This window comes from Phocoena sinus, chromosome X, assembly GCF_008692025.1.
Source record: "Phocoena sinus isolate mPhoSin1 chromosome X, mPhoSin1.pri, whole genome shotgun sequence".
NCBI lineage: Eukaryota > Metazoa > Chordata > Mammalia > Artiodactyla > Phocoenidae > Phocoena > Phocoena sinus.
In genome coordinates, this window is record NC_045784.1 from 13665128 (window position 1) to 13679415 (window position 14288).

At 45.7% G+C, this 14288-nt stretch overlaps 1 protein-coding gene across 11 annotated transcripts in view; it reads right to left on the minus strand.

Moving 5' to 3' along the window:
- CTPS2 (CTP synthase 2) overlaps positions 1-14288 on the minus strand; it is a 109104-nt gene that overhangs the window by 27293 nt on the left and 67523 nt on the right. For 8 of the 11 annotated variants that reach the window (XR_004348089.1, XM_032620059.1, XM_032620061.1 and 5 more), the window contains one exon: positions 5173-5269. Coding sequence is in view for 9 of the 11 variants with exons in the window: in XM_032620059.1 (XP_032475950.1) it covers positions 5173-5269 (97 nt within the window). In the remaining 2 variants the exon portion in view is untranslated. Of the gene's footprint in view, positions 1-2971; positions 3059-5168; positions 5270-7402; positions 7842-14288 lie in introns of those variants that run through there. The other 3 variants (XR_004348088.1, XM_032620064.1, XM_032620063.1) reach the window with 3 other exon arrangements.

Sequence of the window (14288 nt, forward strand, 5' to 3'; positions counted from 1 at the left end):
AGCTGGTCCAGTAAGGGGGATATAAATGCTTTAACCCCTTACAATTAAAGGAGCTATGTCCCAGACCTGTGAGCCCCCATATCCACGAATACACTTTGCTGGGAAAGCCCCAGCAAAAGGCAAGAAGCAGCCGGGGAGAGAGAGACCCCCAGTGTGGGCTGTCCACGGGAGGCTGGCCCACTCCTCTCCCGAGGTCCACCACGCTCCTTTCAAACTCCTGTCTCAGCGCAACATGACCTTCTGGGTCCCTAACTCCCTGGTGATCTCTTTCAAACTGTTTTATAAATCACCTCATTAACCCAGCCAAGGTTTTTTGTGCGGCTGGTTTTTTCCTCAAACTTCCTAACAATCTAATCACACAAGGAACTAGAAGCTGTTTCTGTCTATCAACGCTTGGATAAGAGATAAGAAAGCACAAGCAGTTTTTCTAGCCTGAAAATTTCTTCCCCTTATCCGCCTGTCTTTCAGTTCTTTCAAACGTGAGATTAAACCACTCTGCATTTCCAATGCCATGAATTTTACCCAGCTTCTTAATACAGGGACTCACTCAATACCTTCCTAATTGGCCTCTTGCCTCTGTTCTCTCAAAACAAAAACCTCTTTCTCTTACAGTAAAGCAGAACCAAGCCTTTCAGTCAAGTCCTTCTCCTTGTTATGAGGAAATGCAGACAAGGTCCCCAAAAGGAACTAAGTCTTTTCCTAAACTATTCAATTTTCACCTGCTGCGTCCAGACAGCATCAACTCACTGTCCCCATGTCGCCTGCCCTGAGGATGAGGGTCACGTCAGAACTCTGATGGGAAATCACCAGGACCTGCTCTCCAGCCGTGCGCACTGCACAGCAGGGGGCTCCTAATTCCTTCCAATACATCATGCTGCGTCCGCCACTGGACCGGACACCCCTGGAGGGCAAAACAGCATCCACTCACCTTTAACGACCCCACGGCCCAGCCCCACCGTGCTCAGGGGCTGGCCCTCTCCCTCCTCTGCTTCCCCGAGTGCAAGGGTGCTGGTTTGGAGGGCAGAGTCACGCGGATTGCATACACAGTTTGGGACTGCTTTAAACTGGGTTTACTCTAGCGTTCCTACCAGCGCACACCCACACCAGACTGTGCAGTATTCAAACACGCTACCTGAATGGTCCCAATAACGTGTTCCTGCTGCTGGTGGCAGTTCGGTTCAAAGACCACACTTGGCACAGACAAAACAGGCTTCTTTTCCTGGATGTCTTAGCAACATACTTGGGACCTGACCAAAAAAATTAAGCCAGGGACCTATAATATTTTGGACACACTATCCAACAGGCTGTCAGCTGTCCCCTGAATGAACTCTGAACCTTGTCTGTATTGCTTTGTACTTCAGCATGTTCCCAGCTCTCACACTCAGTTGAGAGCCACAAGCAAAACAATAAAGTTTCTGAAGTCTTAAAACCCTCTCATACCAAAGTTCCTCGGTGCTCTCCCTGGCTCCCCTCTCACCTGAGCCTGACCCCCTCCATCTCTAGCCACACCTCAATCTAGATTTCTCACTCTTCAAAGCACCCCATTTAAGACTTAACCGCTAATGTAAAATAGATAGCTAGTGGCAAGCAGCGGCATAGCACAGGGAGATCAGCTCGGTGCTTTGTGACCACCTAGAGGGGTGGGATAAGGAGGGTGGGAGGGAGGGAGACGCAAGAGGGAAGAGATATGGGAACATATGTATAACTGATTCACTTTGTTATAAAGCAGAAACTAACACACCACTGTAAAGCAATTATACTCCAATAAAGATGTTTAAAAAAAAAAAAGACTTAACTGCTTTGTACCATATCCCCCTGCTTTTCAAAAGTCATCTAATGAGTTAATCAACCAAGTAATGGTATCACTATAAGTAGACAAGTCCTACCATCTACATTCCCAGATAAAATGTGTGTGGTTTGTAAACTGAGGCATAATTTACATGCAATAAAATATACACATCTGAAGTGTTTGACAAGTTTCACAATCCTGAAATGTGTGTTTAAAGAGTCACGTTTTGGAGAGTGATCGTAACGGTGGGCTGTGGAGCCAGGGCCACGTGTTCCGGTAGAAGACTAAAAACAACGTGAGAAGAGCAGCCGAGGCCTGTCCCCCCCACCCACCCATGGCGAGCTGTTCCACCTGTGGGCCCTCCGCTTGCTCAGGTGAACAGTACAAAGGCTGGACCAAACGGCTTCTGAAAGCCGTCTTGGCCTTACTCTGTCACTAAATAGGGTATTTAGGCAGGCAAGTGGACAAGTGGGGAGATGTCCTTGAAAGCCCCCCAGGAGGGTAGCAGCCTTGCAGCCTTGGCCTCTTGCTTCAGCCTGTGCTTCTTTTGTTCAGATGGGGTTTCTGTAAGCCGTGGCAACCCCAAGGCAGGACAGGATTCCCCTTTGTTCAGCTCTCGAACTAAGAATGGTTTTTACATTTTCAGATGGTTAAAAAAAAACAAAAGAAAAAGACTGTTTCATGATGCATGAAAATTACATGAACTTCACATTTCAGTGTCCATAAATAAAGGTTCATTGGAACACAACCATGCTCATTCACTTGCATATTTGCCTATTGCTGCTTTCACGCTACAACACAGAGTTGAGTAGTTGCATCAGAGACCATATGGCTCCAAAACTGAAAATATTTACTATCTGGCCCCTTACAGAAAAAGCTTACCAACCCTTGCTTTAGACCATCTAGGTAAGAGACTCTGGGCTGGTATACCTCTCTCTTCCCATATTAAGTGCTGGTGGAGACTTCAGACATGGGTGGTATACAATCAAGTAAACCAACATCTGGAAAGGGGAAATTTCCACTTTGTAGAAATGAAAACAAATGCAAATTAAAGGACAATAATACAAGGCCCTTTTTGTTGTTGTTAATAGAAAAAGAAGAAAAATAATAAAAATATTAGCAAAAAGACTAGAGAAAGCAAGGACACGACAGTACAGTTAACATCATTATGAACTGGTTCACCTTTTCTTTCAAACAATCCAGCAGAATTATCAGTTGTAAAAGTGTTCATACCCTTTGACATAATAGTCTGACTCCTGGAAATCTATCCTAAAGAAACAATCAAAAGAACAAAAGAACACTGGGTCAAAATGTTCACATCAGCATTTTTCTAACAAAATGACAGAAGCAACCTGAAATGCTTAGCAAATGGAAATGAATCAGTATATTATGGTTCCTTAACTCAATTAAATATATGTCCAAATAATAGACATGAAGACTAAATACATGAAAAAGTTTGCTACTATAACAGACTATATAAAAACTAAGGATGATAGGGACTTCCCTGGTGGACCCGTGGTTAAGACTCCACGCTTCCACGGCAGGGGGCCCGGGGTTCAATCCCCGGTCGGGAAACTAAGATCCCGCATGCCACGTGGTGTGGCAAAAAAAAAAAAACAACAACAAACAACTAAGGTTGATAGATAAAGTTTAGAAAAGACCATGAAAACTTAAAAAGAAAAAGTTTAGAAAAACAAGGAATGGAGTACTGACACATGCTATAATGTACACATACGTTTAAACATTATGCTAAATGAAAGAAGCCAAACACAAATGCCAGAGATCATACCATTCATCTATATGAAATATCCAGAAAAGGCAAAACTATAGATTAAGGTAATGGGCTCAGGGCTGGAGGGGGTGGCGGTGATAGCTAAAGGGAACAGGGTTTCTTTTTGAGGTGATAAAAATGTTCAAAACTTGACTGTGGTGATGGTTGCATAACTCTGTGAGTTGTACACTTTTAACAGATGAATTGTATCGTATGTAAATGACACCTTAATAGAGCTGTTTAAAATTTTTTTTCAAGGCAGGCAAAAGATGTTAATTAAGCAACAAATTTTGGTGTTATGTTTAAGATTCATAAAAATCATCAATGCTACTTTTAGGTCTACTGTAAAGAAAAACAAATCCTAAATCAGTCTTATTTCCATCAAGACAAGTAAAAATTTTAAATATATTGAACACAATGCTCTTTTTAAAAAGCTTAGTACGATTATAACTGAATCTTTTACAGTAGATAACAATTTTAAAAGATGAAATTTCTCACTAACCATTTTTGCCTCTTAGACCACTATTTGAACAAAGTTTCAAAGTATTTAGAAACATCTGAAAGCCAAACAATTGCTGCTAATACCCACAAAGAGAAAAAATTCTTATATTCTTAAAGAAAAAAGTCACTTAAAGAACACTGGCTTCTCACCCAGAGAGAGTAGGGAAATATGTGCACTTTAAAACTTTTCCTTTTTCAATTTCCTTCTTGCTAGGAAGCTTTATATTCCTTAGAAGCTGTTTATCAGCCTTAAAGGAGAACGGAGAACCTCATATTTCTAGTCTTATTCTTCTTTGAGGGAAGAAGGCATTTTTCTAAGGTATTCTTATAACTTCACAGGAATGATGCTGGACGCCCGAGAAACCTGGGTTCCCTCCTGTGCATCCGGGACGGGCGGGGTGGGGGGTGGAGGGGGCAAGGTGAGCAGCGCAGGCATCTGTCCTGGCCACTGCTGTAGTATCTCCAGAATCGAGCACAGTGCATACGGCGCAGAGCAGGCACTGAGATACATTTATCAAATTGAATTAAGGGTTTTGGGGTTACATTAAGTTATTCTCATATGTTAATCTATGGAAAAAAGTTCCACAGAAATTAGAATAACCTTATCGGGACTAGAAGATCAGCAAATATCAGACAGTGAAGCACATCATATTTTCCTTACCGCATGCTGGAGCTACGCGGGGAACAGAGAAATAGACTTCTGAGACATAACTGGCCCCCTTCTCAAGAAGTTCAAAAATCAGCGGCTCAAAGCAGTCAGACATGAAACAGTTAAACAGGGAGCTGGTTTCGATGCAGCGGAGAAAACAGTGGATGGGAAAGAACTGAGCTGGAATCAGGGCTGTCCTGGTACAGGGTCAACCCCAGGAGCATCGGTAAAGCACAAAGCGGCCCACTGGCCAGGGTGTGGTGGAGGGCAAATGAGAAGGGGCATCCATGTGTGTTCTACCAACCCTTTCAGGGAGAGGAATGGGGAAGCAGGAGGACCAGCGAGTGCAGAGGCAGGGAAGGGGCGACAGGGACGGGACGGGAGAGCTCCAGGACTGTGGCCAGGCACGGCCATGTAAATGATGCCTGCCATGTTATAAAACAAATGATCTGAGAAACTTACTTAATATTGAATTTTCAGTTTTGAAAACAGTTCTTCTTATTCCCAGCCTCATCGTTCCTCCCAAACTGCCAGGGTTGTGTTCCGGCATATCAATCACCTTAGAAAACAAAACAAGTCCGGTTTTGCCATCTTGTAAAAACGTAATTTCCCACATTTCAAGCTTTACTTTTAGGGGATGCTCACTGGGTAAGGATGTTCCTTAAACAAGCAAATCCGATCGTTCCTTCCAACCTTCCTATTCAAACACGGTCATGCTTTTATACACTCCTCACAGTATGCCACCTTTTCATCTCTGCTTCTCATCTTTCATTCAAATCACAGGTAAAAAACTTATCAGGAGCATCTTTATAAGCTCCCTCCTGTCATTAGTCAAAGTGTCAGTTCCAGGCGATGTTCACACTTCACCTTCTGGGACCTTCCGCTTTGGTCTTCACGTCCCTTATAATAACAACCCTCTCCCACCGCCCACTCCACTCCCTAAAGATTTTCCATAAGCAAATCTGTCCATTTTGGAAAAGGATACCAGAAGTACAGTGGTCCCTCAGTCACCAGGGGGACAGGTTCCAGGACCCCTCTGGATAACAAAATCCTTGGACGCTCCAATCCCTTATATAAAATGGTATAATACAGTCAGCTATCGGTATCTGCGGATGCCGAACCCATGGATACGGAGAGCCAACTGAACTTATTTGCAGAAAATCATTTAGAAGGATTCTTTTTTTTTTTTGGCTATGCCATGCGGCATGCAGGATCTTAGTTCCCCAACCAGGAATCGAACCTGTGTCCCCTGCAGTGGAAGCATGGAGTCTTTAACCACTGGACCACCAGGGAAGCCCCCTAGAAGGGTTACTCTTATTTAAAAAATTAAAGAAAAAAATAATATATATATAATCCATTCTACCACATTCCATAGGTAGAAACCTAAGTGCCACCCTGGATCTCTCCCTCTCCCTCATCTCCAATGTGTCAAGTCCTATCCACTTACCGGCTCTAGACTTCCTGCATCCATCCATAGCTCCCACCACCACCCAAACCACAGCCCCTCACCTGGACTGCGGCCAGAGCTCACCAACTAGACATGCCCCACATTCACATGTCCCCCCAACCCTGCACACTGCAGGCAGAGTGGTCGTGGTGTTTCTCCTGCTTGAAATCCTTGACTGCCTGGTACTGGCCCAACCTAGCCCTTCAGCCTCACTTCCGGTGACTTTCCCCTCCTACCCTGAGCTCTGGTCGCTGAGCCTTCCTTCAGTTCCTCAAGTGCATCTTCCTTCCTCCCACCATGGAGACTTTGAACATCTCCCTCTCCCCTACCCTCTTTTCCTAAATTAATCCGTCCCTAACCTTAAGATCTTAGCTCAAGTATCCAATATGAGCTTCCGCAGGAGTTGATATTAGCAGGCGCCATACCCTAGTCAGGGTCCTCTATCAACATGCTCCCCGTCACCGTGCTCCCCTCCGTTTGTGTGTAGAGTGCTTTGTGCGCTAGACTGTGAATCGCTAAGAGCTGGGGCACTTTTTGCTTTTACCATCGCATTCCCAGCCCCTAGCACACATGGAACTGGCATCTGGTATGCACTGAACGAATGCAGGGATGATTGAATGAACTCAGACCAAATAATTTCAGATTTATCTTTAGGATTAACTCACAGGAATGCAGACACGTGATTTTTATGAAAAGTCTGTTCTTGTTAGCCAATGGTCTATTTTCGCAATTCTGTTCACTGCAATCTCATGGTTTTATTTCATCTTTAAGTTGTTAGAACAGACTACAGTTGGGTGAGTTAACCTGTTCTAATGGAATTGCTCAAGTTTCCTCTCATAAAACCTTTCTCTCCTTGTTTTTTCTATACCCTAACTGCTACATGTTGCTCTACAGGAATCCTTGACAACTAGAATTTTCCAAGAACTTGTATGATCTTATCAGCGCTCCAGAAGAACTTTCTGAGCCATTTGAACCCTGTGGCCCGGGTACACTCTAAGAGTCACTGAGAGGAAGGGGTGGAGAAAAAACTTGACTACACCCCTTGGCAGATGGAGCGCTTGGTTCTGAAGTGTTTTTGGCCTTGGCGTGTCTTTCCTATCTTCTTGGGTCGGCTAATTACGGCTAGATTAAGTATTACAGGAGTGAGGTGAGGAGAGGGCATCAGCTTCCAGTTCAGAAAGCTGAGCTGTTTAGCTTTCAGCCCCTTGGGTATTTTCTAGGAAAGGACAGATAAGACTACATTACCTGCCACAGACTCGTAAGAAGTCCTAGGTTGATTCACAGCTACAATTTCCGCTTCAGTTGAAGACAACCTGAACCCTTTAGGAAGACCACAGCAATAAACTCCCCTGGTTTCTTCTTATAAGTGCACTGTGATGCTTCAAGTCAGCCTTACTTCCGGCATTGGGTTTCTCCACTCAGGAAGAGTCTTTTAATGTAGTTTGTTCAGTTATTGGCATGTTTGGAATTCAAGGAATGTTCTGGTATAAACCACTGAAAATGGAGTCAAATGACCCAATGAAGAACAGGAATCCTCCCTTACTGCTTACTTGGGTTGAATCTAACAAACAGAAGGCCAGAAAATATTTCCAAAAGAAATATTTCCAAAAGCTAAATGCAGTGGGCACAGGGCTGCCTAAGGGTCTTAAACACTCCTCCAACATAGAGGGAAGTCTGGAAATTCCTGAAAGAGCAATATGAGAACATTGTTTAGAAACATGAAATATCAGGAGAAACAGCTATAAGAGTTGAGTGTGGTAGACAGGAGGTGAGGATTACTGAATTTTTTCATTATAGGCTTTTTGGAATTGTTGGTTTTTTTTTTTCTTTGGAATTGTTGAACACTTAATTACTTTAATGAAAATACAAATTGAAGGCCCAAATAGTGAAATATATTGTGTAGGCCTTCCACTAGGGTATTAGTACACATTATCCCTGCTGTTTTCAAAAGCAATAAATCAGACCTTCTCCTGACATGATAGCACAGAAAGAAATCCCAAGGTGTAACTGCCACAGTGACCCTCCAATTAAAATACGCTCCCATAGAAACCACTGGAGAGGCAAAGAAAACGGTAGACAAAAGATGGGGGAGCAGATGCAAGTAGCTTTCCAACTCTAAATGATGCCCTGGACAGCAGTGAAAGGAGAAAAGCAGAGCAAGAACTGACAGGGGGCTTCTTACAGGGATGCCCATCACACATTCAGTGGAAGGACGTCCAGGCCATGAAGACCTTCAACATGGCAGAAGAGTAAGACATGGAGATCACCTTCCTCCCCACAGATACATCAGAAATACATCTACATGTGGAACAACCCCTACAGAACAACTACTGAACGCTGGCAGAAGACCTCAGACCTCCCAAAAGGCAAGAAACTCCCCCACGTACCTGGGTAGGGCAAAAGAGAAAAGAATAAACAGAGACAAAAGGATAGGGATGGGACCTGCACCAGTGGGAGGGAGCAGTGAAGGAGGAAAGGTTTCCACACACTAGGAGCCCCTTCGCGGGCGGAGACTGAGGGGCGGGGGGAGCTTCGGAGCCGCGGAGGAGAGCGCAGCAACAGGGGTGCGGCAGGCCAAGCGGGGAGATTCCCGCACAGAGGATCGGCGCCGACCAGCACTCACCAGCCCGAGAGGCTTGTCTGCTCACCCGCCGGGACGGGCAGGGGCTGGGGCTTCAGTTGGAGCGCAGGGAGAGGACTGGGGTGGCGGCGTGAACACAGCCTGAAGTGGCTAGTGCACCACGGCTGGCCGGGAGGGAGTCCAGGAAAAAGTCTGGAGCTGCCGAAGAGGCAAGAGACCGTTGTTTTTGGGGGCGCAAGGAGAGGGGATTCAGAGCACCGCCTAAACGAGCTCCAGAGACGGGCGCGAAGCTGCGTCTATCAGCGCGGACACCAGAGACGGGCATGAGATGCTAAGGCTGCTACTGCCGCCACCAAGAAGCCTGTGTGCGAGCACAGGTCACTCTGTCCACACCTCCCCTCCTGGGAGCCTGTGCAGCCCGCCACTGCCAGGGTCCCATGATCCAAGGACAACTTCCCCGGGAGAACACATGGCGGCCTCAGGCTGGTGCAATGTCCTGCTGGCCTCTGCCGCCGCAGGCTCGCCCCGCATCGTGCCCCTCCCTCCCCCCGGCCTGAGTGAGCCACAGCCCCCGAAGCAGGTGCTCCTTTAACCCCGTCCTGTGGAGAAAAGGGAACCCTCTTGCACTGTAGGTGGGAATTTAAATTGATACAGCCACTATGGAGAACAGTATGGAGTTTCCTTAAAAAACTAAAAATAGAACTACCATACGACCCAGCAATCCCACTACTGGGCATATACCCTGAGAAAACCGTAATTCAAAAACAGTCATGTACCACAATGTTCATGGCAGCTCTATTTACAATAGCCAGGACATGGAAGCAACCTAAGTGTCCATCAACAGATGAATGGATAAAGAAGATGTGGCACATATATACAATGGAATATTACTTAGCCATAAAAAGAAACGAAATTGAGATATTTGTAGTGAGGTGGATGGACCTAGAGTCTGTCATACAGAGTGAAGTAAGTCAGAAAGAGAAAAACAAATACCATATGCTAACACATATATATGGAATCTAAGAAAAAAAAGGTTCTGAGGAACCTATGGGCAGGACAGGAATAAAGACGCAGATCTACTAGAGAATGGACTTGAGGACACGGGGAGGGGGAAGGGTAAGCTGGGACAAAGTGAGACAGTGGCATGGACATATATACACTCCCAAATGTAAAATCCATAGCTAGTGGGAAGCAGCCGCATAGCACAGGGAGATCAGCTCAGTGCTTTGTGACCACCTTGAAGGGTGGGATAGGGAGGGTGGGAGGGAGACGCAAGAGGGAGGGGATAAGGGGATATATATATATGTAGAGCTGATCCAGTCTGTTATAAAGCAGAAACTAACACACCATTGTAAAGCAATTATACTCCATTAAAGATGTTAAAAAACAAAGAACATCCAGGCCAGGCTCCAGCTGGGAGAACAGAAACACTCCAGAAGGGGACAGCTGGGGAAGGCAGAGAACACAGGGTACTTCTGGTCAAGCCTGGCCAAACCAGTTGCCTTGCAGAGTTAGCAGGCCATCCTACCAGCTCTAAAGATGACAGTATGACTGCCTCTCAAGTTACGAACAACCTGATTGAGCAACAAAATTAAGGAAACGTCTTTGTTCTTGGCATTCCTTCTGCAAAAAGCCTGAGAGACAGGAGGACATCACAGTTTTAAAACATATCTTTTATCATTACTGGGGTGGTTAAAGAACTTCAGATATGCTTTAGTTTTAATCCCAACATTTTCAAAATACCCTAGATTTTGCATCTAAGAGGAAAATGCCTCTTCCATTGCAAAAGGGTCGCCTCGGCCCATTCTGAGTTTGCCTAACTACAAGCTGTCATCTGATCCCCACTACAGATCTGTCGTTTCTTGGAACCGAGCCATAGCGCAGAAGAAAAATAAAAAAGGATCAATAAGTAACGAATATTGGTGGTGATAAAGCTTTAGGAGATGTAAATGTACCATGTAAGGATAAACACGGCCCTAATTAACCTTTACCAAAGTTTCTGCAGCCCATGATAAAAGTGTAATGGGTTCAAGACTTCAGGAGTCCTGGGTGCCTTAAACAACAAAGTCTAGGGAACTTAGGTTCTCTTATCAAAGATGAAATTCCCCCCCTGATTTTTTTTTTTGGCCACGGAGCGCGGCTTGCAGGATCTTAGTTCCCCAATCAGGGAACTAAGCCTGAGCCTCGGCAGTGAAAGTGCAGAGTCCTAACCATTAGACTGCCAAGGAATTCCCAAAGATGAAATTCCTGAATGGCAGTGTGGGAAAGAGTGCAAGCCTTCTGACCTACCTGACAGAACCCTGGTAAGGCCAGCTTCTGTCCAGTCCCTTGCCTTTGGACATTTCATTTGGGGACACTAGAGGAGACTACCTCCCAGCAGACCATCTTCAGTAGCTGGGCAAGCTACAGCAGCCTCCATCATTGCAGACCAAATCTAAACCCTTCCATGTGGCACGCAGGTTCCACCTCATTCAGGAACCATCTATGCTCTCCCCACATATTCTGACCCGTGGTTTCTACCTCAGCTGGATAGGTCCATCACCGATGGCGCCTCTGCTCCCCTCCCCTCAACGCCACTACATACATACCGCCTCTTCACTACTTTCCCTGAGATGGCTTCGCCTCACCATCCCACGTGGGCTTGTGCTTTAGGGGCATCCTCCAGTTCTCCTTACCGTGCCATACTTAATACCAGGGTTATGCTCACCGTACCAAACAAATGACCTACACAGTGTTAATTCATTTCCAATAAGTGGTAGGCTGAATAACAGCCCCCCCAAAGATGTCCTAGTCCCCAGAAACCGTAAATATGCTGCCTTCCATGGCAAAAGGGACTTTGCAAGCCTGATTAAGCCTCTTGAGATGGTAAAATTATCTGGGGGTTATCAGGGTGGACCCAACGTAACCACAGGGTCTTCATAAGAAGAAGCAGGAGGGTCAGAATCAGAGATGGAGATGTGACAACGAAGCAGAGGTCAGAGAGAGAAGGAGAGAGAGAGACTGGAAGAGGCCACATGGCTGGCTTTAAAGATGGAGGAAAGGGCCATGAGCAGGCAGTCTCTAGAAGCTGGAAAAGGCAAAGAAATAGATTTTCCCCTAGAGCCTCCAGAAGAAATGCTTCTGAGCTCCAGACCTGTAAAAAAATAAATTTGTCACTAAGTTGGTGGTAATTTGTTACAGCAGCAATAGGAAACTAATACAGTCCTTTAACGTATACAACTTTAACCTCCTCCATCATTTCGTATATGCGTCTCCTCTCAGAAACTAAAGTGTGGGCTCCTCACGCACAAGGACTAGATCTTCTTCTCTAGCACCATCAGAGTTCAGCACAATGGCAGGTTTGGATCAAGCGCTCCATCATTAAATCTCCCTGGATTTTAATCAAAAACTAACAGAGGAGGCCCAGGGACTGGTCAGTGGGCCTACAAGAAGTAGAGGGTCTCTGAGACCAAGTCGCAGACGGAAGGGGAGAGGGGCAGTTGCCTGCTCTGAGGCCAAGGTACGCTGTGCCCAAGCTCACCTCTCACCTGATACAGGGCCGGTACTTCTCTGCAGCATCAGGGCAGCATGAGGATGGAATCTACAATGGTGAAAGCATTAAGCAGTCCTAGAAATATGTAGATATTTTCTAGTTTTTTTGTTTGTTTGTTTGTTTTTGCGGTACGCGGGCCTCTCACTGTTGTGGCCTCTCCCATTGCGGAGCACAGGCTCTGGACGTGCAGGCTCAGCGGCCATGGCTCACGGGCCCAGCCGCTCCGCAGCATGTGGGATCTTCCCGGACCGGGACACGAACCCGTGTCCCCTGCATCGGCAGGCGGACTCTCAACCATTGCGCCACCAGGGAAGCCCCTCTAATTTTTTTAACTTGGTTTTTTCCACCAGTAAAATAAGGTCTATATTACTTCCACTAGGAAAAGAACATTCTTATACCTTCAGGTGTGATCATGACACTTAAGTCCTGCCTCTGAGCCTCACACTAACATTGACCAGCTCTCCTCACAGAAGCCCTACTCCCGAGACGGGGCAGGTGGCATGGTGGCTGACGGTGCGGGCTGGCTCTGGACTTGAATCCCAGCTCTGCCAGTCCCCAGAGACGTGACCTTGAACGGGTCCTTGACTGTCTCTGTAGACTGGAGGTAACAGCTGCATCCACTTCACACGGGTACTGCGGGATTTCTGGAGCTAACGGGTCGGGTAGGGGGGCAGCACACAGCCCATGGTAAAAAAAGCAGCCCTCGATAGTCCCAGGCTCTGATAAAGAGGCCTCTGCGAACTCTGGCACCCAGGGCAGAGGCTGGAAGCGAAAGGTGAACTCTGTCATGGGCGGGGGGGCTCCCTTTTAGGGACAGCTGCTCTTTAATAGTCACGGTCTCTCCCAAACCTCAGCATCAAAGACAACACAAGCCCACAGACAGCATTTTACACCCATTTTGCTTCGCAGGGCCTGGCTGCTGACACTACCCTCTTCCCGAGGTGCTTTTTGAGGCACTGCTGCTGTGACCTTCGAGCACAGTAACCCGGCCACGGAGACCTGTGGTACCCCAAGCTTGTAAAATAAGTTACTCTTGGCTTTCCCAGGAAAAACTGAAGTCTGTCCAAAGATCAAGCAATTGAACGGTGAGGTGAAATAACCTTTGCCTCTCTATTTTTCCATTACCCATCTTGTGCCTGTCATGTTTTCCCCCTTCTCTGGTTTCAAAATGCACTCTTTTGAACACACCCTGTATTTATCGCCCATCTCCATATATTTTTAGTTAATGTTTCATGAGAGTATCTATTGGTGGATTTCATGTTTCCCACTGCAGGTTTACCCTCACGCTTGAGTCCACAGGTAAAGAGAAAAATAAGAGGCGAGAGATGTGACTTGCAGAGGTGAGCAAGTGAAAACATAAGAGGACCAACGGGGTGTTTTTCCCGTTCTGTTAGCGTTTACCACAAGCCTAAGTTTTGACAACAAGCTGCACTGGGCCTGTTTTAATCAGAGGTCTTCCCTTGAAACTAGAGATTTGTAGCCTAAAAGACTGTTAACCAATACTGTTCCAAATGTTTTTCTTAGGGTTCATTTTATATACACACATGCTCACACACACATGTGTTCATATATACATTTCATGTGTTGTATACAACATATATTATCTCATACAATATATACTTGTTAAAATCATATAGTTATATATTATATTGTTATTAAGATCACATGTAGTTATTAAAATCATTTCTTCAGTAGACTCAAGAAATAAAACAACTGCCACGTTGATTTTAGCTCACAAGCGGTAATTTGAGAGAACAGATAATTTAAGATGCTATTTCAACAACTGGGGAGATGTGAGTACGGGCTGTGATCATGGCATTGTGGTTGTGTAAGAGAATGTCCTTGTCCTTACAAGATAAGATGCTGAGGTATTTAGGGGGTTAGTGTCTGGATGTCTGTAACTGATTCTCAATGGTTGGGGTTGGGGGGGTCATCCATAGAAAGAGAAAGCAAATGTGGAAATGTTACCGATTAGTGAATCTGGGCAAAAGGAGGGTTGGTATTCATTGACTCTTCCT